This window comes from Eublepharis macularius, chromosome 12 (genome assembly GCF_028583425.1).
Source record: "Eublepharis macularius isolate TG4126 chromosome 12, MPM_Emac_v1.0, whole genome shotgun sequence".
Taxonomy (NCBI): Eukaryota; Metazoa; Chordata; class Lepidosauria; order Squamata; family Eublepharidae; genus Eublepharis; species Eublepharis macularius.
In genome coordinates this window covers 11,449,806-11,474,569 of record NC_072801.1, presented here as the reverse complement: position 1 = coordinate 11,474,569, position 24,764 = coordinate 11,449,806, and the positions used below count along the sequence as shown (strand labels likewise).

Sequence of the window (24,764 nt, the reverse complement as noted above, 5' to 3'; positions counted from 1 at the left end):
AGTTGGTTCGTCTGAAAGGTGCTACTGGACTCTTTACTATCCTGTGAGAAAAGAATTAACACCTGCAGGACTGGAAAGGGTGAGTGGGTTTTGCCCCAAAGAACTAGCCCTAGGAGAGGTACGGGAGACCTAGCGCTGCATGGCTCCAAGCAGAACTTCTTGCACTTCTGAAATTCCCACTGGAAGGGCAGAGGCTGGTCCGACTGGATCCTTCCAGTTCGCTTTGCTGCTACTTCTCTCTGACAACTGGAAAAACCACTTGTGCCAAGAAGGGAGCGGGGAGAGAGACAGAAAGCACTTCGGATTAGGCTCTTGCCTGGCTATTGCCCACAGAAATTATTTACCAAACACACATGATCTCCACCCAGCCCAAGTTATGTATACAGGCAGGCCAGTACAGACGTCCCCTTTGGAACAGTACATTTGTTTCTGTCAAAATGCTCAACAAGAAAAAGCCTTTTGGGTCCTGCCAAGCCTCCGAAGCAGCAGCCGTCACAGTGATTTCAGAAGCGCAAGATTTGAACTCCCCCCTTTTCACCCAGAGGAGCCCGCAGTTACGCGGCATTCACAAGAGGCAGGAGACCCCGTGGCTGGCTCGCTCTCTTTCCTCCTCTGCCCTTGTGCTTTTCAGTAACAGGAAGAATCCTTCCCTCTGTAATTTTAAAGGCTATTATATTTAATAATCCCCGCGGGGACAATGACGGCCTTGTGCAATTAGGTGCCCACACGGCCCTCCCACTACGCGCTCCACATACGCCTCCCTGGAACTTGAGTTTCAACCATTATTATTAAGCCCTGAGTGGAAATGCCACATGGCCCCGGGCGGCCGATTAAAGAGCGTCAATGTTCTCTGTAGAGCCCTGGCAGAGCTGACCTTGGCGCAAAACAGAAAGTGTGCTTGCAAGGCATGGGGTGGGGGTCAGAAAGAGAAGGGGCAGGGGAGCAGGCACCCCTGAGGCTTGGCAAACTGCCTGGTCCATGGAGCGCAACGGACTTTGTGTCAACAGAACAGGCAGTGGCGTGGGATCTGTATCCCAGCTCGGTCTGCAGGCAAGAGAGAGAGAGAACGGGTGCTGGGCCAGCCCTCAAGGATCCTGGCATCACTGGATGTCCCAAAGTTAGCCACCACCTTCTAGCTTCCTCTGCGGCTAATGGCATAAATCTCCTGGAAGGGAGAGCAGACTCCAGCTGACCATAAAATATTAAAGATCCCTCCTGTGCTGCAATTCCTGCTAAGAGATGGAGGAATGCACATGGTACTCTCCAATGGCCCCCTCCAGATGACTGGCACCGGCTCTTTGCAGTTTCAGGCAAGGAAGGCTGTTCTTCTATTTCATTGTCATTCCATGATGGAGCTAAAGCTGGGCTTCGCAGACAGTTCTTGAGAGGTATCCCATCCCAGCATCCACCAGAAATAGGTGTGCAGAGAGTCAGCAAGGTTGCCATTTCTCTGGCTGTCCATCTCCATCATCACTTGCTCCCTACCAGAGACGCCAGGCGGTGAACCAGGCACCTTTGGCATGCAAAACAGGTGTGCTGCCAGTGAGCTACAAGCCCTCCAGATCCCTGGTCTCTCAGGGTCAGCCTTGTCTACTCTGCCAGTGGCTTTCCAGACCCCCAGGTAGAGCACTAATCCTTTTAAATAGAGAGGCCAAGGATTGAGACAGGGATCTTCAAAGTGCAAACTATGTGTTCTACCACACACCTCCCTAAAAGCTTTATCAAGGTCTCTTTAGATTGGAACAGTAGAAAAGCACAAAAGTCCAGTAGCACCTATAAGACTTAACAAAATTAGCAGTCAGGTATGAGCTTCCATGAGCCACAGCTCACTTCTTCAGATACAGCTAGAATGTGAGTCCATCTGTCCTTATATCTTGGAGAGTGGAATGATTTCAGAAGCCAAATGACAATAGCTGGGGAATGACAATGGCAAGCATGATTGAATAGGGTGGAGTATGCAGAGGGGACGTGGGTGTGGAGAAATCAGCATCAGTAATGAGACAGGAAGCCTTTGTCTCGATTCAGTCCAGGTGGATGCATTGTCTTGAGCTTCGTTATTAGTAATGGCATTGGCGAGGAGACAGGAAGCCTAGGTCTTGATTCAGTCCAGGTGGATGCATTGTCTTGAGCTTCATTATCAGTTGCAACTCAGCAGTCTCTCTTTCTAATCTCCCTTGCAAATTCCTCTGAGGGATAACTGCTACTTTTAGGTCAGCACTGGAGTTAGACTATTACTTTGTCAAGAAAGGTCTTTCCTAGCACCTGCATTAACAGGAGAAGATGGGGACTGAATCTGGGTCCACCTGCAGGCCAAGGAGGTTCTCCATCACATCAGCTCGGCCCTTCCTCTGGGCGAGGATTACACAATCACATTGCCTCCAGAATGCAGCGTGGCAACATCGACTAGCAGCAGACCCCCCCCCCCCTCCAGCGGCTTCTGACATCCCTTCCTCCCGGAAGGAGATGACTACAAGGCAGAGGGCATCACTTTGCAGATCGCCGACTTAACCGCTGGGGTCTCCCTGCCCCTACCCACCATCAGGCATCTGCTAGGACAGAGGCTCCCAATGGTGTCTGCCAACCTTTTCCTGGCACCCGCCGGGGCTTTTGCCCAGCGGGGCTTCTGGTTGGCCGCTACAGATCTGATTGGCTGTGCAGATTTTTTTAAATGTTGCTTTGGCAGCTGCTGCCACCATAGTACAAGGCATGCTATGTCCATACAAGAAAATATTGTTAACCAGTATGCTCATCTTAAAAGAAATCCTGTTAAGCAGAGCTTCTGCCTGAAATGTTGAAAATTAACTACTAGAGTTATGCAAAACCTGACATTTTGTACTTGGCTCTGCTTCCTCTGTCGGGTCCTCCGCCCTGTATCAGAATTCCAAAGGTGCCCAGAAGCTCAAAAGAATGCTGTGCGAGGAGATGCATTCATACAACCCTGCTTGCCTCCCCACACCCCGCGGCACACTGATGGGCACTTGCTAGCTTCAATTAACCCACACTAAAGAACTGTGGAACTGAAGTGAAATTCATTCCCGGAGGAAGTGTTCTGGGATGGGGGTGGGGCGGGCTGGGGACACCTCTCCTAGATTTAGCAGGATTCACTTGGACATGGCACCTTGTTGGGAATTAGCACGTGTTCTACATTCAGTCGTGGAAGAGTTAAACTGTTGTTTATGTTACTTAGTTAGTAAACTTATTTGCATGTAACCACTTAGCTATGGAGTGATGTTTCCCCGCCATAGAAATGGGGAGTCTTTATGCTTAATGAAGTAGATGTGGGATTCTCTCTTGGGCAACCAGTTTATTGGGGGGGGGGGGGCAATTAGCTAGAAAGATATACTGAAGTTTTATTGCTCTTTGTTCAGTTCTCAAGCCAGTCTAAGATGTAACAGTCTCATGTTAGTCTCTCTTGGGGCCAAGCTAGAAGTGACGAATGACACTTGAACGGCAAGTGAACAGACTCACGTGTATTCCTCCCTGTTCACTTGTGCTCCACTAGTGATCGAGTGGAGTGCAAGTGGAGCGCAAGTGAACAGGGAGGAATATACGTGAGTCTGTTCACTTGCCATTCAAGTGTCATTCATCACTTCTAGCTTGGCCCTCAGTCTCTCTTGCTTGCAAGATGTAGCCAAACAGCCATTCTTTATTTTCTACCAATGTAACTTTTTTCCCTGTGATGTAGTATTTTTATAGAACTAAACACTGGAGTGTATACTTGTTATGTTCATTGTGCAAATCCAGCACTCTGCTAACTAATATAACCAACAACTGGCACCTCCCACGGGCAATCTGGGCTCCTCCTGCTAATGTACTTTGAAGTCATGTTCCCAAGAACTGCCATTCGCTGCCTTCCAGACAGAGGCTCCTGTGGTGTGGCCAGAGCTGGTTCAGGGAAACTCTGCCATCCCAGGTCATCAGATCCAGTTGAGCAAGGCCCACACCTGTGTTTGGAGTATAAACAGTAAACATGGCCATGTTTGTTCTGTATACAGGAGTGTACTCCAGGTTTATGGGGCGTGCGCTCTGTGCACGGCATGCACCCCAGCAGGCAATTATCCTCAAGGGCAAGGAGTCCAGCCAAGGCCTTAAAAAATAATTTGGAAGCCGCAGCTGCTTCGGAATGTGTTGTCCTGAAGGCAAATGCATTCCTTATGAGCCAAACAGAGAAAAAGAAAAGACATGACGAGCAAACTGTTTAAGAAAGCTCTGCAAAGAAGGGCAGAAGGGCTGCCTGAGTGCCGTGCCACAGGCAGAACTTGGGCTTTCTGAAAAATCTCTCTACACGTAACCTTTTTCAAAATGAAAACACCAAGTTGCTAGCCTTCATGGTTCCTGGAAGTGGCAAACAGAAGGCTCCAGGCACTGATTTGGGCTTGAAAGGAGTTTCAGGCGGTTTGAAAGGGTTTCAGCTAGCAGGGCTGGAAAAGACCTTGAAGCAAACAAAGAGAAAAACAAGACTCCAGTCCTCATTCTTTCTGGAAAAATTGCTTCAAGCTAGTTAAAAAGCATTTCACACAGCAGGGGATATTTGTTTTTGAAGGCTTATCTGCCTTTCACTAAAACTGGCTTATAGGCATAAGACAATTGAAACCAGATAAAAATCTAGAAAAGCTCTCTGCCCAAGACCTTGTAATGCTGATTGCCAGTCAGCATATCTAAGAAAGAAGGATAGATAAAGTATAAACAAGTAGAAATACTCTCCTGCAAATTCTTAGGTCTTGAATTTGCATCTCCCAGCCCTTTTCGTTTGACTCAAGCAAAGGTTAACAGGCCAGCCCCATTCCTTTTTTAAAATTTTTTTTTTAATAAATAGTTCTTCAGAGCATACACAGAGTGCATTTCTCATCTCTTTAGCAACCACAGCCATCTCCCCAAACATTTAGAACCAAGGAGTAGCACGTCCCCTGCAGGACTGCCGACTGCCTTGCCGTCTCGTTTTTTGAAAAATAAAGCATTGCCTTGACAGCATTCTGAGAATTAACACCCTTCTTTCTCTCTTACACACACACCGGTTTGCACTGCTGAACCTTATTGCAGCACTGAAATTTAACATGTTAACAAAAGTGACTAACAAAAGCATTATTCTAGCATAAGCTTTAATAGACTAGAGCCTACTTCATGCGTGCAGTGGAATATGCGAGGCGAACATTTCTGCACGAGTTTATAAATAAAGCTCACACAGAGAGAGCAGGACCAAGGGGCCATGAGACGCAGAAAGCAGGAGGGAAAACATGAGTTTGTGCAGACCAGATGTAAGCTGAGAACATACAAAACCCATTTACAACAGCAGTCATTGGTCATTTAGTTTTGTGAAACCGGTTAACAGGTTTTAATTAAGATGGCCAATATGTAAAGTTAATCCCAAAGCCCTCTTGCGGGAGAGACAGAAGAGAGATTGTATTAAAGCGCTTGAAAGAGTCTCTAATTCAACAGGTTCCAAGCTGGGGTCTCCCTCTGAAATGCTTTTGCCGGGGAAACCCTGCTGTTCATTCCGCCCTGTCCCTATAAGCTCATGTACATAAAAAGACATCTGCTCTGCCCCGTGCATCTGATGAAATGGGATCCGGTCCACGAAAACTTATGCTCCAATAAAATCCTGTTTAAAAGGTGGCACTGTTTTAACTGCACCAGCCTCCTTTCACTGCTAAAGGAGGAGGCAGCAGGAAAAACAGACCGCCCGCTTTCCTTCATCCCGCGCGAAGGGCTCTCCCTTCCTCTGCTGTTGGCATGCTGAGATAGGAAGCAATTTCTTGCATGATCCTGTTAAGACAAATCCTCCGACTCAGCAGGAATTTAGTGGGTTTGGATTAACATCCAACTGTATTCCTCATGCACACGCACACATGCGCGCACACAAACGCGCGCGCACACACACACAGGAACACTTTCTGGCATTACACATCTCTCTCTCTCTCTCTCTCACACACACACACACTCACACACACACTCACACTCATTCTTATCCAGTTTCCAAACTATTTAAAACAATGAATCAGCCACAACAACAACCTGGATTCCAGGAGGAGAATGAAAAAGACCCCAGAGACTACAGAGAATCCGAAAGTGGAGAAACAGGAGCAGGGCTCCAAAGCGGGGAAGGGGAGGTGGTAGAACAAAGGCCCTAATTACCATAAGATAAAAGAAGGGAAAGGGAGGCGGGGGTGGGTGGGGGGGAGGAGAGCACTACAGTTTTTCTAGCACTGCTGGTCTCCAAGCTTAGAGACAACACAGGAAATCAGGGGGGGGGGAGCTCTTTTGTGCAGAATCCAATAATAGAGCGCAGCAACCTGCCCCTGTGCCAGTTCTCTGGCGTGGGGGAAGGAGGGGTTTGCAGCAGCCCTGATTGACTATACAAACCGTTCTAATTCTAGCCATTTCCTGACCGTTCCGCTGCTGTTGTCAGCTGTGGCCAGAAAGGCAATCTGGATGCAGAGGGTGCTTCTCTAAGCAGAGTGGCCTGCCTGTCAGCAATATCAGCCTGTTTTGCAGAGTGCAGGTCATGGGGTCCAGCTACATGGCTGGCTAGTTAGTTCTGACGGGCATGAGAAATTCCAGCCTCTCACAGCTTCCTCTTAAGTCTGCAGACCCGTCTTCCCTCCCAGCCCTTTCTTCTGCTTGGCCTACTTAAATCTGTTGGACCCGCTCCTGCTTTGGCCAGGCTGCATTTCGCTAGTCTCTGCCCAGTGGTACAAAAGCAATTTTTAAGATTGGGGCTACTGGCAAAAGGGCAGCTGGGATCCTGAGCCCTATCGGACATAAGGGCAGCTCAGCTTAGCCACTTCGACTACTTTTCCGAGTACAATTCTAGATGTGCGGCAGCACAGCCAGGCCGAGAGTCCACTGGCAACTTGGAGACTGTCACAGGTCACTTCATCGGATGCACAGACTGTTCATCCATTAGCCAGAGGTATTTGTTGGCTCGAAGTCACAATTCTGAGACACGGTTCTTAGGAACTAAACAGTTCTTAGGAACTGCAAGTCTGACACATGCGCACAGAGAACGAGAACGCACTCAGCTACCACACTGTGAGTAATTGTAACACTATACTAATAGACCAAGCAAATAAAATGCAGCCCTCCAAGTTTGTGGTTTCTGAAGGAGCGTTCAGAGCAGAACACACTGGCTGCCACCGGAAGGAAGCGGATCTTGGTTTTACAGCTTATAACTGCTTGTGTCAGAACATCACTGAAAGTCAAGCTTCAAGAAAACATTCTTCAACAATCTCCTGAACAGAAGGAAGATTTTGCCTGCCTTGTTACTGTAGGTCCATTTTTAAGACAGATTTTGTGCAGCTTTAAGCATCTCCCTTGCTGTTGAGGGGAGGCGTGAATAAAGGGGTGAGGGAGAGGGACAGAGAAATAAATAAGGTTTTAAACAAACTTTTAAAATCAATTAAAATTTCTACCATGCTGAGTCACATGTGAAAACAAACATTTTGTCAGAAGAACATATTCTGGACATCCATTCCACTGGATTTTCCATTTCATTCATTCATTCCCCACTTTTCTCCTCAATCAGTACCCAGAACAGCTTACCTTATCTCCCTCTTCCATTTTATCTTCACAACAACAACGTTGGGAAGTAAGACTAAGGATAATAATAATATTCAAATTATATACTGCCCTTCAGGACGACTTAAAACCCACTCAGAGTGGTTTACAAAGTGTGTTACTATTATCCCGACAACCATCACCCTGTGAGGTGGGGCTGAGAGAGCTCTAAGAGAGCTGTGACCAATCTAAGGTCACCCAGCTGGCTTCAAGTGGAAGAGTCGGCAATCAAACCCGATTCTCCAGATTACAGTCCTGCCGCTCTTAACCACCACGTCAAACCTGGATATTATTGCACCAGGTTCCCTCTGCAGCAGGGCATATATGCATTGTTACCAAGAGTACCATCTTAATTCATAAAACCACATCAATGGTAAAACTGATTCAATTTCCTGGCAGAGTGGAAGGAGCAACGCAAAGTGCACTGGGGAAACTGACAATGACTCTTGGCTCATGCTGTGGATCCCACAAGAGATCCAATAAAATACGCTAAGAGAATTCGTGGAAGGGAATGGGAACAGGTAATGCAGATGGGGAGTTGTGGATTGCGTCACAATGGAAACACAACCTGGAAGGGCTGCGCAGTCCAGCATTGGCTTAGGAAAGAGGTAGGAAAGTCACCCTCTGCATTAGCGGCAGGGACCATGGCGACAATTATTACAGAGGGAGAAAACATAAGAAATTGTCAATAGTGCTAATGGTTATTTAAATTAAAATATAAATGACATAAATAAATTGGTGGTGTGAGCAACTAGAGTGTCAGCCTGTGAGCTGGGCGACCCAGGTCCAAATCCCTACCCTGCCATGAAAGCTCACTTAGGCCAGCCACTTTCTCTCAGCCTAACCTACCCCACAAGGCTGTTGTGAGGATGAAATGGAAGATGGGAGAATGATGACAGCTACTTTGTTGGAGAGAATCACGGGGCCTAAACATTTAAACAAAAAACCTGTTATTAAAATATTTATGTATCCCCAAGGCAAAGTAATAGAAGCCAGAGGAATTAATCTTTTAAAAAGGAGACACAGATTTGGAGCTTCTTACGCAGAGGTGATGGTAGCCACACCCAAGGAATTTCCCATTAGGCTTCGGGGCACAGAAAAGTCACAATGTCAGGGCAGAACAGAAACCAAGCAAAAAAAAAAAAAAAACAGAACAGAGAGAAGCAAAAAAGGGGAAGGCGAAAGAAACAAAAGAGCGCCTTTGGTTTGCCAACACATCCACCAGCCTTTCAATGCGATGACCAACTTCAGCCATTTCCCCCTTGGCAACATCAGGCAACAAGAAGCGGCAAGAGGGTGACAGTCAATAGAAAGGACCACTTGAGAGCCTGTTGCCAATTCTGACCCTGTTTAATGCATAAATGCAGCGCAGACTTAACAGGGACACCCCTACGCTGCAGTGAATTAGAAGTGTACCTAGAACCTGTATCTAGAACCAGACAGGCTCTGCACAACCTTCCTAGGGACGGTCTGGCAAGGTTTTCAGACAGAGTCTGAATGTACTGCAGAGCACCATGGGCAAACACGGTCTGCTTCCCCCCCAAGTCACATGCCAATCTAGCAAAACTCTAGAGAACACACAAGAAGGAAGAGCATGCCCCACCCCCCCATGAGCAGAGAACCCTGCACCCCACCCGGGTGGAGCAATGAGTAGGGTTGTCAACCTCCAAGTGGGCCTGGAAGCCTCCCAGAATTACAACTGATCTTCAAATGAGAAAGATCAGTTCCTCTGCAGGATCAGTTCCTCTGGCTGCTTCGGAGGACGCACTCTGGCACTGTATTCTGTCGAGGTCTCTCCAAACCCCAAGCTCCTGGGGCTTCAACCCCAAATCTCCAGGAATTTCCCAACACGAAGCTGGAAACCCTAGGGGCAGGGGTGAGAAAGCAGGCTACTGCCAAGCCAAACATCCAAATCTGCCTGCTCTACCAATTGTAAAGACTGACACGCTCCAAAGAATCCTGGGTAATGTAGTTTGATGAAGGCGCTGAAAATTTTCTGCTCGAGGCCCCCAAGCTCTTGTTGCAGAGTCGTAATTCTGGGGGAAGAGGCCATGCCTAGAGATGGGCATGAACAGTAATATGAACACACAAAAAAGCCACGAACAGCCCAATCTGCTGTTTGCGAACAAGCTGTTCGTGAGGTCCCATTCTAAACGAACAGGTGGTCGTTGCAAGCCTCGTTCCTTGCTGTTCATCAGGCCAGACAGTCTGGCACCTGCAACCAATTCCCATGGCAACGCAGGCAGGGATTGTCTGAACTCTGTCTGAACTCCTGCTGTTACCCTGGAAACCCCAATCTAAGCCCAATTTAGCTTGATAGGCAGGTCTTCCTTTAAGTGTAGAGCTCCAAATTTGTTACAAAGGAGCAAAGACCAGGGGGGAGGGGGGACCCCAGCTCTGACTTTGTAGACAGTGGAGAGGGAGAGAGACAGCTGCTGTTGGCATTTTGATAGAGTGCATTGGAGCTTGAATTTTCTGTGTGTGTGGTGGGATAGGGATCTACCCCTTCAGGTTCCAGGGCTGCTGCCAGGCTCTGGGCCAAACTATTATTTATTATTGGTACCTTTCCCGCTGCCTGTTCAGGTCAAGTTTCTGGGAGTGGTGCGGTAGGGATCCTGACTTGGATGATGGCTGGAGGAGAGCCTGCTGGCCCCCACGAATAGCCAACCACGAACATGTTCATGAACAGGGCCATGTTCGTGGTTGTTTGTGAGTCCCTGTTCGTGGATGGCAATGAACAACGAACATCATGTTCGGGTTTTTTTCCTGTTCATGCCCATCTCTAGCCATGACCACTGAACAAGTTTATGGCATGGATCTGCAAGCACCCAAAGGGCTATGAGTCAGTTTCACCTCCCAGTGCCTCTTTGGAAGTAGCTATTAAATGAAGCATTATTTTAGGCAGAGGTCAAACCATTCAATGAAGATGTTAAGGACTTAAAAAAAATTTCTACAGGCCATTAAGCATCTGAAGCAGAGTTGCCAGATCACATGGAAAGGTGGGACCATGTTCCTCTGCCCCTTTGTTCCTACCTCACCCGCTCTTTCAGCCCAGACCTGCCAAGGGTCTTCACAACCGCAACCCATTCTCCACCGCGTGTGTCCCTCAGCGCCATAGAAAATGGTCATGGATCCAGAGGAGTTAGCCGTGTTAGCCTGTAGTAGCAAAATAGTAAAAAGTCCAGGAGCACCTTTCAGACTAACCAACTTTATTGTAGCATAAGCTTTCGAGAACCACAGCTCTCTTTGTCAGATGCATCTGACAAAGAGAGCTGTGGTTCTCGAAAGCTTATGCTACAATAAAGTTGGTTAGTCTGAAAGGTGCTCCTGGACTCTTTTACTATAGAAGAAGGTGTCACTCAGCAGTCAGTCAGGCGGGCATCTCTCCAAGACGCAGCCTCCATCCCCTGGCTTCCTAGCCCCCTCCATTTCTAGGCAACCTGACCTGGACATTGCTTGTTCCAGCTCCCCCCATCACAGTTCCCACGGAAAAAAAGAACCACACAAGTGACTGCAAAGTCTTTTCTCAGCCCTGGGAGAAAAAGGGGCTTTGTTAGCTTGCCCAGGGAGACAGCGTGAGAGCTGAATCGCAAGGCTCTGGGAAGCCGAAAGGACAAACGAGACGAAACAAAAAAAATGAGAAGAAAGACTCAAATCCGTGAGAAAAAAGGGGCAGCCATTCCCAGGACTGTCTGTAGGTGTCAGGGCACCAGCCACCTCCGACTCCCAGGCAGCGGCTGAGGATCCCCAAGGCGCAAAATCAGAGACCGTTTCTGCCGAACCAGAAAGAACTCCAATCTGAAGTCGAGGCCTCAGAACTGCCTACTGTGCAATGGAAGCAAAACCGCTGCTCCTACATCTCATGGAAGTAGCTGGATCCTTCATACACCACTTGGAGAAACTCTTACACTTAGATTCTGTTTGAGAGGCTCATGGGTAGAGCGCTTGGCACGCAGAAGGTCCCAGGATCCCAGCTAAAAGAATCAAGCAGCAGGTGACAGGAAAGACCTCTTGTCTTAGAGGCTGCAGATCCACTGCCAGTCTGAGTGGGCAATACTGATCTTGGTGTCGCAGTGGTCTTATTCTTATAAGGCAGCTTTCCTGCATCCACACATTTGTTTTTAAGGTCCTACTGAAATCCTGTTTTAACTTTGAGGGGACAAAATTACTGAAAGCACTACACATGAGCTGATGGGAAAATAAAAAGCCTCATTGGAAGAAAACTGTATGTCTGACCTTAAACTGAAGACCACACAGCGACATGCAAGAAGAAATCACCACAATACATTATACAGAATTGATTCAAAAGAGAGCAAATTCCACTGCTGCTTCGAAGCATGTTATTATCTCAAGGAAGGTACACACTTATCCCTTCCTGGCCCAACAGCTGGGTCAAAATAAAGCCGGCACGGTATGGGCCCAGGAGGGGATGCCAGTCACTGCTTGCAGAAGCTGGGGGAATGACCTGCTGCTGCATCTGTCCTTCAGTTATACCAGGTAAGCCTTTGCTACTTCAAAGGACCCTTTTGAAATCTGTAGAAGGAACAGGTCGACGGCGGTCAAGCTCCAAGAATCAGCACAACTGTAAGACAGCCAAAGGAGCACCAGGTTCAATTCCCGGCACCTCCAGTTTAAAGGATCAGGTCTCAGGTGATACGAAAGATCGTCGTCTGGGATCTTAGACAGCCACTGCCAGTCAAGGCAAACAAGAATGACTTCGATAGACTGAGGGATGACTCAACAGAGTGGCTTCGCATGTTCATGCATACAGAGAGGGAAGTGCAAATCTAGACATGATACTCAAACAGTGTTCCCTTAAAATGAGCCCCGCCACTCTGTTCACCAAAAATAGTGACCACAGACCAAGTACTTACTAAGGCATACATGAAACTCCCTGAGTTGTCTGGCTGATTTACGATGGTGGAGATAAATCATACCACGTTTCTGCACGGGATCAGGGATCCAGGGAAGAAGAGAGAGAGGGGAAATTCTCTCTGTCAGTTAGCAGGACAATACAGGTGCCCATGGGGCTACTTTGCAGAGTTCAGTTGTCTGTACGGATTCAATGTTGGGATGCTCATTTGATCCATGATACCAGAACCAAGAACCTGAGACAACCCAGTGAAGATTAAAGGTCAACCAGAGGAAACCTCAGTTTCCCCAGTTGTAAGCCAACCCATCCCATAGGAGATCGTCATATGGATGAGAACTCATAGCACAAGTACTTTTTCCCCCTCCAAAGAAGCGTATAGTCCAGAACAGTTCTGTTCCGCCTGCCCGTCCCCCCCAAAACCCTCTTTCCATCTCAGCGGATTCATTGGACATCCAAGGATTCCAACCACATGCCCAAGGAGGAAGAAAAGGCGCTTGATAATTCTGGGGCTTTTCCTCCCAATCAAGCCTGAGAATTCTTTCCCTCTCCTCCCCTTTTCTTTATGCTAAAGAGTCGGCCTTCAGTCTCTTTTTTGCATCTGACAAGCCCAGTCTACCGACACAAATCGCATTTCACGCCCCTCATCTCCAGTCTTCTTGAGAAAGTAAAAGCGGAGGAAAGGGGGAGCGGCAGGGGAGGAATAAACAGGCAGGGGGGATCATTAATTCTGGCTTCTGAGACCACAGTAGAGTTGGTTACAGAGTTAAGTGGATCTCAGGCATTCAGACCAAAGGGGAAAGCCTCCCCAAAGGATTTCTCTGCATGCTTCCTTTATAGGGCATCAGGCCAACGCTGCAGAAGTTTTCTTCCCCCAGAGCACTGAAATGATGCCTTTCTAACCTTCTCCTTCTAACAAAAGTCCAAAAGAAACCAACATTTAAAAAAAAACAACCCTACGTACCAAAGGGCAAACCACTTTGAAGACCTATTCATTGCTGCAGTTGCCCACAGAAAAAACTTGCTATCTGTGGCTTTGTGAAGGAGCAGAAAATCTTTGTTAGATTCCTTCATAGAACTACAGACAGTCAGTCCCCAAAGCATTCGTGGATCTTGAGCCGCTTTCAGGCTTGTTTAAAAATATGCAGCGTGGACACCCTCCGTCTCCAAGAGCACTGCTGTTCTTGACTTCAGGCAAGACAGCAGCCCGCCAGAACTATGCAGGAAGATCTCAAGAGACATGGAATGGCATTTACACATATTGCATGACACATCTTCACTTCCAAGCACGTGCAAGCGTCAGAGTTAGACAGAACTCTTCAGCAGGTAGGACACAAAGGAAGCTGAGATATGGGAACAGTTACGTGCTACTCAAAACTTGTTCTACATCCCACTAACAATGAAACCTCATTTCCCTGCTCATACTCTTAAGTCTCATTTTGCAATAGAAACAAAGAGGATTTTAAAAAAAAAGAAATACATTTTCAATGCCTGGGGGAAGGGGGGGAGAGGCGATGCTGCCACCACACTTTTCAATTCATTCAGTGATCAGAGGCAGGTCCCAGTATCAAGAGAAGAGGTTGGCTTGGGACTACATGAATTCCGCTGAACATGAGCAAAGCTTCCCTTCACCTTAGGCAAAGCATTTTCCTTCTCCGAGGACCATCTAGATCCGGGGGGGGGGCGTGCTTTGCCCGCCTGGGCTGCGGTGCAGGAGCGTGCCTCACTTTCCCTCCCCGGGGGCAAGGGCGGAGACGACGGCCGAGATCAAGGCAGAGGGCTTGTCGCGACCGGCCTGTCTAAGCCTGCCCGCTCGTTAGCGCTTCCCTGGCACGGGCGGGCATCGCGCTGCAGCCTCCCCTTCGCCGCGGGCGTCCCGGGCGGCGCTACCCCGTCGTGCAGCGGCCGGCCCCGGGAACGGCTCTCGACTGCGAGCGCCCCGGGGCACGTGCAGAGCGCCGCCAGCAGCGCCTTCGGCCACTCTCGGCCGGCCGCGCGCCTTACCATGTCCGGGTGGCGGGCGATCCAGGTGTCCAGCAGCAGCTCCAGGCGGGCCTTGTGGAACTTCTTGGTGGTCTTGACAGCGATGAAGACGTCCCGGGGCCACAGCTCCTCCCGCCGCCGCTGAGCCCCCTCCGCCGGCCCGCCGCCGCCCTCGCCCTGGCCCTCGGCGCGCACGTCCCGCTTGGCGCGGCTCAGCCGGCTGAAGTAGGCGCCGAAGCCGCTCTGCTCCGCCGGCCCCGGCCCGCCGCCGCGCAGCTGCCGCAGCAGCCCCAGCCCGGTCGCTTCGCCCGGGGCGCCGGCCAGGCTGAGCACCTGGCGCTTCTGCTGGTCGGCCAGCAGCATGAGGGCGCAGGTCAGCACGGAGCCCACCAGCGAGAGCAGCAGCTTCCTGCCGCAGCTCTTCAGCATCTCGGGCGCCGCTGCTGCTGCTGCTGCTGCTGCTGCCGCCGCTGCCGCCGCCGCCGGGACTGCCTGCCTGCCTGCCTGCCTCGCTCGCTCGCACCCCAGCCCAGCCCCGCCGCGCGCCTGCCTCCGCCAGCCCAGCCCCGCGTTTAAAACGCCGCTCCGCGCGCCGCCCGGGCTGCGGCTCCGCAGGGAGGGCGGGCGGCGGGGCCAGGCCGCGCCCAGGGGCGGGCAAGGGGCGGGCGCGGCGCGGTCCGGCGGCGGGTCGCCCGCGTGGCTCGGCCGGGCGGGAGGAGGGCCCCGAGCGGCGCCTCCCCTTCGCGCCTGGGGCGCCCTTGGCACGTGGGACGCGCCTCTGGCTCCAGCGGCGCCGGAGGGCGGGCTTGCCAGCTCCAGGTCGGGACGTTCCTGGAAATGTGGGGAGCAGAGCCTGGAGAGGGCAGGGTTTGGGGGGGGGGGGAGGGGAGGCATCACGGCGTGGTTTGATGGACTGACTGACTGATTGGACCTTTAGCCCGCCGCCCCGCAAACAGGCAGGTCACGACAGGGTATAAATACATTTAAAACATAATAGGACGAGATCATTCTAGCAAGCATTAAATGCAGTAAAAATTTTGATAAATTACAATTTCCCGAGGTGGTGGTCCCTACCAACCTCCCTCTCCAATAGTGCATAGAGGGGGGGGGGACTTTTAAAGGGAGGGAAGGGGAGGGAAGGAGGAACAGCCGTTCTGGTCATGTTATGACTGTGGGGGGAGATGGCCATGCAGCCCCTCCCCCGACAGTGACTGGGGTAGGGAAGCTCAGGAGATGGGGGGGTACAAGGACAGCCTCAACCATATGCCTGGCAGAACAGCTCCATCTTACAGCCCTCTCCCCCCCCCCCCAGCCCAAGGATAAAAGATCCTGGCAGGCCCGAGTATCGACAGACACAGAGTTCCAGCAGGTTGGAGCCAGACCCACCACAGAGTCCATCCTCCAAAGCAGCCATTTTCTGTAGGGGAACTGATCTCTGTGGCTTGGCCTGAAGATCAACTGTAATTCCGCGAGATCTCCAGCCACGACCTGGAGGGTGGCAACCCTACTTGAGAGGGCAAAGCTGTGGCGAGCTCTGGTCTGGCCCTCTCCTTCGTCCTTGAAGCCCCTTGCGGGAGGGAAGGAGATCCGTTTTTAGCTATCCCAGAGCGCATTTGGCGGCGGGGTAACTGTTTCAGCAAGTTTGGTGGCCTTCTCTTAATTATCTTTGTTCGTTCCCTGTTTTAAGGAGGTTGTGTGCCTAATATGTATCGTGCACGTTTTTAGTTGTGTGTTTTTAATATGTGCCTCTTTAAATATTCTAAAGTGGCCTGTTGAGCTTTGTGCCTTTGCAACCTGGTGTTGCATTGTGAGTCTGAGGAACTAAAGCAGAATCTAAATGTTTTAAATAATTGAATAAACGTACAACCATCCCACAGTCCTTGGAGGAAGAAGGGGATATCAGTGTTACTAGCTAGATGCAAGGCCCACGGTAACACTGGCTTCGTAGGGGTGGTTAATTTGGGGGCTCTTTTTCAATAATTAAGAGTTTATTTTGAGGACTCCTTAGCCATTTTCAGTGTGGGGTGTCGCCCCATGAGAGAGGGTAACCCCATTAGCCAAGCTTACTTATACTCAGTAAACACCTGGAAGGGTGGCTCCACCCCTTGCATTCTCAGCTGGAGAGCTGACCAGACCCTATCCACATGCAGTGGTGTGGGTGATAGCCAAAACCGTGCCTTTTCCAGGCTGTTGATAATCTAGCTTCTACTTTGACTCAAGCAACACTGGATGTATTTGGCTGAACACAGAGAGGGCATAGCATTGCCAGTCTTCAGGCTGTGGCTGGAGATCTCACTGAATTACAACTGATCTTCAGGCCATAGAGATCAGAATCAATCAATCACTTTCCCTGGAGAAAATAGTAAAGAGTCCACTAGCACCTTTAAGACTAACCAACTTTATTGTAGCATAAGCTTTCAAGAACCACAGCTCTCTTCATCAGAGGCATCGTCAGCTTTCGAGAACCACAGCTCTCTTCGTCAGAGGCATCTGACGAAGCCTCTGACGATGCCTTTGACGAAGAGAGCTGTGGTTCTCGAAAGCTGCTGATGCCTCTGATGAAGAGAGCTGTGGTTCTCGAAAGCTGACGATGCTCTCTGACGAAGAGAGCTGTGGTTCTCGAAAGCTTATGCTACAATAAAGTTGGTTAATCTTAAAGGTGCTACTGGACTCTTTACTATTTTGCAAGTACAGACTAACATGGCTAACTCCTGTGGATCTATGACCCTGGAGAAAATGGCTGCCTTGGAACGTGGATACTGTGACATTATACCCTGCTGGGGTTCCTGCCCTCCCCAAACCCACCTTCTCCAGGCTCCACCTCCCAAATCTCCAGGAATTTCTTGACCTGGATCTGGCAAACCTAACTGAGGGCAAGAGCAGGGACACTGGCACAATCCTGATCCACGTGTTTTCTAAGCACAGGGGAAAAGCTAGCATCTGAGCATATGCAAAATCCCCTTCCTCAAAACCACAGATCAAGCCCCACCCACAGGAGGCTTTGGGTAGACAAAGGCTTCAAATCAGGTTGAAAGCTGACGATTTGCCCAAAGCTACTCTGAGGTCTCTGAATGAACAGGGCTTTGAAAGTACATCCCAAGCCAAGACCACACGTCATGCCGCACAAGCTCTTGGGAAATACAGAGGTGGCTGCTCCCCTTTTGGGAAAAAATCCGCCCAGAACATCAAGGGACCAGAGATCAGTGGCAGAGCATCAACTTTGCACCCAGAAGATCCAAAATTCAGTTCCAGGCATCTTCAGCTAATGTGAAAAAAATTCTGCCTGTGATCTTAAGAAGCAGGACTATACACAGACCAGAATAAGACAGCTTTATATGCTTAAAGTCAAGATTTGGATCCAGTAGGACTTTCGGGACCAGCTAGTTTTCCAGGGTGTGAGTTTCCAAAGGAAGCTTTGACTCAAGAGCTCACACCCTGGAAATCTAGCTGGTCTCGCAGGTCCTACTGGACCCTACTGGACCTCTTCTCCTACAGACCAATATGGCAGCCCACCTGAAAATATGCTGCAGGGGAACATCAGACCCTCTAGCAAGGCCAGAAGCAACTGCCAGGTCATTCCACCTCTGCTCCGCAGCCAGGGCCCTTCAGTAACGAAGTAATGGAAACGACCAATACTGTGCAGGCACACAGGGGAACTGTGCATGCACCTGTAACTGTCAGGGCCGGTGCCTCCATTGAGGCAAGCCCAGCGACTGCCTCCAGTGCTGAGGCGCTGGAGGGGGCGCCAGGGCCGGGGGCAGTGGGGCGCGCTGCGAAGCTGGCAGCAGCAGTGCGCGGGCGGCTGACCAGGAGGGATGGGAAGCTGCTCACGCACTACCCCGGTTGCCCGCCACGCCTGGCCCGCAGCTACTGCAGCCTCCCAGCTCTCCCGTGCTGCTGCCGCCACCAGCACACACCCCCAGCCAGGAGCAGCAGCTGTGGGCCAGGCGTGGCAGGTATCCGGAGTGGAGTAATGGAGCAGGAGGGCTGGGAGGACGCATGCGCGCCTCCTCAGCCACCCACCGTGCTTGGCTGGGCCGGCAGCCTCCCAGCCCTCCCACCCAGCCGCCTGCTGCCCCACAGTCTGGGTGTACGTGAGCGCTCTGTGCATGCTCACTGGGCCAGGAGGAGTCCTGAAGCTCCCTCCCCCCCCGGCCTCAGGCGCTAAAAACCCTGGTGCCAGACCTGGTAACTGTTGTTCATTGAGTGTTCTTCTGTTGTAGACCCACATGGGAACTGCGCATGTGCAGGCTGGCCTGCGCATGTGCAGTTCTGCGCATGTGCAGTTCCCATGTGGGCCTGCACAGAAGACATGATGATGAACAAGTAGATCTGCAGATGTGTGGGTGACAGGGAAGTTCTCCAACTGGAAGCTTTGCCACCGACAGGATCACCACAACTGGCACTTTTGCATACAGTTTGTCCTCTTCCTTGTCCTCTTATTGCACAGTGCCAGTGACCTGGGAAGAGTTAATTGACCATATTAGCCAGTTCAGTATCACAACTTCCTATTGCCTTGCTATCAGTACAGATGGTTTATATTCAGTCTGTGTTCATTAAGTCAGCGTTCTGGAATCTGGAGATGGCTTTGCTTAGTGCAGTTGCTAATGACAGAGCTGTGTCTGGGTGATGGACTGTGAGTGTGTGTGTGTAAGCAAGATTAGACTATTCCCCCCCCCCCACTCCTTTTGCTACTATTTCTAGAGTAGTTTCTCTGTGTATGGCTTACGGCCAGTCGCAGCTCTTTTCCCTGGTTGCTGCAGGGCTGCCTGTCTCTCCCAGGAGGTAAACAAGAAACTTTGGCCTTCTTATTTTAAGGTTCCCAACTCCCAGTGCTGCCACACTAGCCAAAATTGCCAACCTCTTGTGTCTGGTCTGCAAGTGAGAATGTTAATGTTAATGATTAGAGACAGGCACAAACCGGGAAAATGGCAGTTCGTTGCGCTTCGTGGTTCATTGCATTTCACGAACCATGAATCGCCATGAACTTGCCCGGTTCGTGAACTGGTTTGTTTGGTTTGTCAGTTCATCACTTTTGGAACTGCAGAAGGTCTGCAGAAAGCCCATCCCCCCCGTTGCCTAGTTAACAGATTGATCAGTGCCAGGCTGTCTGCAGTGACGAACGGAAAATGAACCAAATGAACCACTCTAAAAACCGTAGTGGTTCATCGCAGTTTGTCAGAAATGAGCTCTGATGAACCGCCAGTTCACGAACCAAAAACCTGCCAAGTTCATGACGAATTTTGGTTCGTATTTCAGTTTGTGTCCATCTCTATTAATGACCCAAAGGACAGCAAAAATAGAAAAGAGTCCAGTAGCACCTTTCAGACTAACCAACTTTACTGTAGCATAAGCTTTCGAGAATCACAGTTCTGTTCGTCAGATGCATCCGAAGAAGAGAATTGTGGTTCTCGAAAGCTTATGCTACAGTAAAGTTGGTTAGTCTTAAAGGTGCTACTGGACTCTTTTCTGTTTTTGCTACTACAGACTAACACGGCTAACTCCTCTCGATCTATAGGACAGTAATGTTTCTCATTGAAACCAATGAAAATGAATCCCAGTTTATTTTAAAAAATTGCACAGGGGTGATTAAAAAACAACCAGATTCCCCCCCCCGCTTTTTTTTACATGCCCCAGCACAGAAACAGCAGTACCCAACCTTCATTTGCATCCTGTTCCTTTCTCATCTGGCAGCTCTCCTAGCTTGTCTGTGTGGTCCCTGATAGGGCAACACTCTGTTCTTTAAATGGCTTGCTGAGCACTAGCTGAGCAGGGAGTTTTTATCTGCTGGGGGCAAGCCATTTTAAGTAAAAACAGTTCACAGGCATAATGTAAACGGATGATTTGCATGCACCAGCCTGGAAAACAGATGCCTCTTACTTAATGCAGCAGCCGAGCACTTACACGAAGCTCATTTTTTGCAGGGAGAAGGGAGGGAGAATACGCATCATTGCTTTATGATGAATGATTTAAAAGGAAATACATTTGGCTGCAACAGCATGGTAGGCATATGGGGTGATACTGAACCCTGCACTTCTCTCTGGCTGTGTGCAGTTTTATGGAAAAGCCCTGCTCTTGGAGGCCACAGCAGGTGGTGAGGGAGGCACCTCGTGGTTAAGAAGGTAGAAACAGAAGTACCGCCTTGATCAGATCAAAATCTAATATTTTTGTCTGCATTAACCGCCATGCCAGGTGTCGATGGGAAGCTCAGAAGGAAGACGTAAAGGCAATGCCCCTTTCTTGTTGACTGTTCTCCGCCTGTGGAAATAAGGTATATTGCGCCTGAAACATAAGAGTTCCATTTAATTTTGACTGTAAGCTTCTCAAAGGCAGGCACCTCTTTTCAGCCATCAAGCGTCCTGTTCACCGGCAGCACTCTATAAACTGGGGGTTGTTAAATCTGCGGGAATTTCTGGAATTTGGAGAACAGCTAGTAGATGCTACACTAAAATGGCTGCCAAAGAGGCTGGGTCCGGTCACAAAACTGGGAGTTTCCACAGAACGTTGGGAGCTTCCAAGGCAAGTAAATAATAATAACTGTGCTCATATTCTGCTCTTCTAGACAGATTAGTGCCTCACCCAAAGAGGTGTACAAGTAAGTGTTATTATTATCCCCACAATACAGCTGGGGAGCTGGGCTGAGAGGAGTGGCTTACCCAAGGCCGCCTACTGAGCTCATGGCAGTAGCGGGATTTGAACCAGTAAAGTGCTGATTCGCAGCCAGACCACTTAACCACTGTGCTACATCAGCTCTCTCCTATAATGTTCCTTCCTACAGTGGAAGCAGCTGGTTCCAAAATGATTGCAGATTCCTCCTGGATCTTTTGAAGCTCTTCCTGTTCCAGTGATGAGAAGGAAAGCCAGGACTGGCACTCTGTTTTGGGGAAGAGAAGGTCTGTGCCTCAGTGGCAGGGCACCAGCTTGGCATGCAGAAGTTGCCAGGTTCAATGGCTGGTCTCTCCAGCTGAAAGAACCAGCTAGTTAGTAGGTGATGTGAAAGACCTCTGTACGTGAGACCCTGGGGAGCTGCCGCCAGTCTGAACACCCAGTACTGACTGTGATGGATTAAGAGTTTGATCAAGTATAAGACAGGTTCATGTGTTCACATGATGCTTTGGGGGAAGGAACAAGTGGGCCCAGGGAACACACTGGCAGGTACCATAGTACATACAGGCAGGCACTCATCACTGCTATAAATAATAGCATTTAGCTATCAGAATGATTAATAGCCTTACCCACCATGACATTTTATTTATTTATTTACTTATTTATTTATGCCATTTATAATCTGCCTTTCTCTCTGAGACTCAAGGTGGATTACATAGTGTGAGATTAGTACAATCAGTATCAAGGACATTTCCATACAATATCAAGGACATTTCCATAAACGATATCATAGGATTTTACAAAGACATAGCATTAGCAAGGATCCAATACAGAGTTGAAGAGTTGTCTACTTCTGTTTTTTTTTTTTAAGGATATGTGTTCAGATGCTATTTTTAAAATCTTTCTGGGCTAATTCATTGATTGCTCCTTTTAAGGCAAGACTGCCCATCAGCTATAAAACCCCGGCAGTTTTGCTTTTCATGAAGGGCCAAATCAAAAGTGGGGCCGGGAACCAACTACGTGCATATTTCATGGGGAACAGGCAGATAACCCACCCAGGGCAAGCAGTCTTGTCAAGTACATTTTGGTTAGGCTGCAGCTCAGAAATAGAAGTGGAACCAGAGTGTTGAGCTAAGAGAGGACTCTTGATACCCTCAGATACACGGAGGCCGCTGGGAACAGCAGATGTCGCACTGCATGTGTTTGGGTAGTACATGGCACCCTCACACCTCATGGCAGGCAGATGCCAGCTCCAGATTGGGAAATCCTGGAGATTTGAACGTGGGATCTGATAAGGGTGGAGTTTGAGGAGAGGAGTCTCAGCAGGGTCTAATGTCATATAATACACCCTCCAAATCAGCCAATTTCTCCAGGAGAACTGATCTCTTTCTGGCCTGGAGCTCAGTTGTAATTCTGGATAATCTTCAGGCTCCACCTGGAGGCTGGCTACACTAGGTGGCACCTACTTGCCATTTTCAACATTCAAAAAGTTCCCATTGGCTTAGAAATGTTGGGGACCCCTGACCTAGATCATAAACATAGAAAAATGAACTTTAAAGTCCTATGTCTGCGGAAAAGACAGCAGAAGACAACTGTCCAATCTTAAAAGCAGGTGTACCATTCTAAGTCCACTTGAGGTCCCTGGGATGAGAAGTTATAACCAATACCATGGCTTTAAAAGTTTGAAATTCTTCTTATAGATATGCAAAAGGCATCCTATGGAAAAAAATGTCAGCTAATATCTGTTAGGAAAAGTGGAAAGCAGTAGGAAAGGAGGAAGACCTAAAAGGAGATGGCTTGACTCAGTAAAAGAAGCCACGTCCTCCCGCTTGGAGGATCTGAGCAAGTCAGTTAATGATAGGCCGTTTTGGAGGTCTCTCATTCATAGGGTCGCCATAGGTCGCAGGCGACTTGACAGCACATAACACACACAATATATGGACAGTCTAATATAGGAACAAGATCAAACTTTCACTTGCGAATATGGATACTGAACAGCAGGGCTTTTTTCTGGGGAAAGAGGTGGTGGAACTCAGTGGGTTGCCCTTGGAGAAAATGGTCACATGGCTGGTGGCCCCGCCCCCTGATCTCCAGACAGAAGGGAGTTGAGATTGCCCTCTGCGGAGGGCGATCTCAAGTCCCCTCTGTCCGGAGATCAGGGGGCGGGGCCACTGGCCATGTGACCATTTTCAAGAGGTTCCGGAATTCCATTCCACCGCATTCCAGCTGAAAAAAAGCCCTGCTGAACAGAAAGTTGCTTACAGAACAGTCAAAGCACAGGTTCTAATCCCTAGTCCGCCCCAAATCTCACTGGGTGACCTTATACACTCCCCTCACAAAACATTTCATGGAATGTTTCTGCTATATTCTCTATAGCAGTGTAGAGCAGCATGTATTACACACACATGCAAAATCTGTGTCAGTTTAACATTGACATCGTGCATGCGACATTTGTATTTTCCAGCAAGGCATATTCACTCTTATACTGAACAAACTCTTGAAGAATGGGATCGCTTTCTTCAAGGAGGTCGCTGGAAGAGGGCTGCATGGTAAACTCACCCGGGATCTTAATCCTTTCAATCCTTCTGTTTGCTTAACAAAGCATATAAACTGTGATAAGGAGAAGCTCCACAATGCAAAGAGTTGTGCAAAACTATCTCCCTTCGCATCAGAAGGCTCAGACTCCAAACTCAGGCTGCCAAATACAGGTGATCTACATTTGCAGTTTATAGAGATAAAGAGACGTTTCCAGTGTCATCCTCAGCACAGTTGAACCCTTTTAAGCCCACTGACTTCAATGGCTTCAGAAACACAAATCACTTAGGGTCTCCGGCTCTGATAACAATAACTGGTTCTCGAGCAAGGCTTGGAGACTGCGGTGGGAGATTGCTGTTTATATGAAAGTTCCAGAGGAGATAGCCATGTTAGTCTGTAGTTGCAAAATAGTAAAGAGTTCAATAGCACCTTTAAGACTAATTCACTTGATTGTAGTATCAGCTTTCGAGAACCACAGCTCTCTTTGTCAGATGCATCGTCAGTTTTCGAGACCTACAGCTCTCTTTGTCAGATGCATCATCACCTTTTGAGAACCACAGCTCTCGTCATCAGATGCATTGTCACCTTTTGAGAACTACAGCTCTCTTTGTCAGATGCATCATCACCTTTCGAGAACCACAACTCTCTTCATCAGATGCACCTGACGATGCGTCTGACAAAGAGAGCTGTGGTTCTCGAAAGCTTATGCTATAGTAAAGTTGGTTAGTCTTAAAGGTGCTACTGGATTCTTTATTATATTAAAGTTATTTTCTGCCATTCCTCAGTCTTTACCTGTGGACCTAGAAATATTACCGGAGGGGAACTATTGAGAATGACTCGAGGTCTAAGAGCTGTGCTTTTTATGATGTGTGGCCAGGAGAAGAATATGGTTTCATATGCAGTACTCCGAGCATAACCATTTGTATTGGGAGAACAGAGCAGCTTTTCACAGGGATGTGTATCCTTGTGAGGCAACAGTACTAAAAGCTTGATAGTTTGGTAAGATCTATTTGTTTACAATACGTTTTTACAAAGAGGCAAGGGCTGGCATACTTTACCATATGCATTTCTTGTTTTAGCTGCGTTGTTTCTTAATTCCAGTAACCCAGTTTTGGCATTTCTTGAGCTGTTTCTATTGAGTTGTTTGTTAACTTTTATGATCCAGTCTTACTTCAGTGTTTATTATATGTCTTATAATGTTCCTATTGCATTGCTA

The 24,764-nt window shown here is 48.9% G+C and overlaps 1 protein-coding gene across 1 annotated transcript in view; it reads right to left on the bottom strand.

Annotated features, from left to right (window-relative positions):
• The window catches only part of LFNG (LFNG O-fucosylpeptide 3-beta-N-acetylglucosaminyltransferase), a 34,389-nt gene extending 19,518 nt beyond the window's left edge, over positions 1–14,871 (bottom strand). The window contains exon 1 of the mRNA XM_054993344.1: positions 14,429–14,871. Within this exon, the coding sequence (XP_054849319.1) occupies positions 14,429–14,836 (408 nt within the window). The 5' untranslated portion in view covers positions 14,837–14,871. The remainder of the gene's footprint in view (positions 1–14,428) is intronic.
• Positions 14,872–24,764: the final 9,893 nt, after the last annotated feature.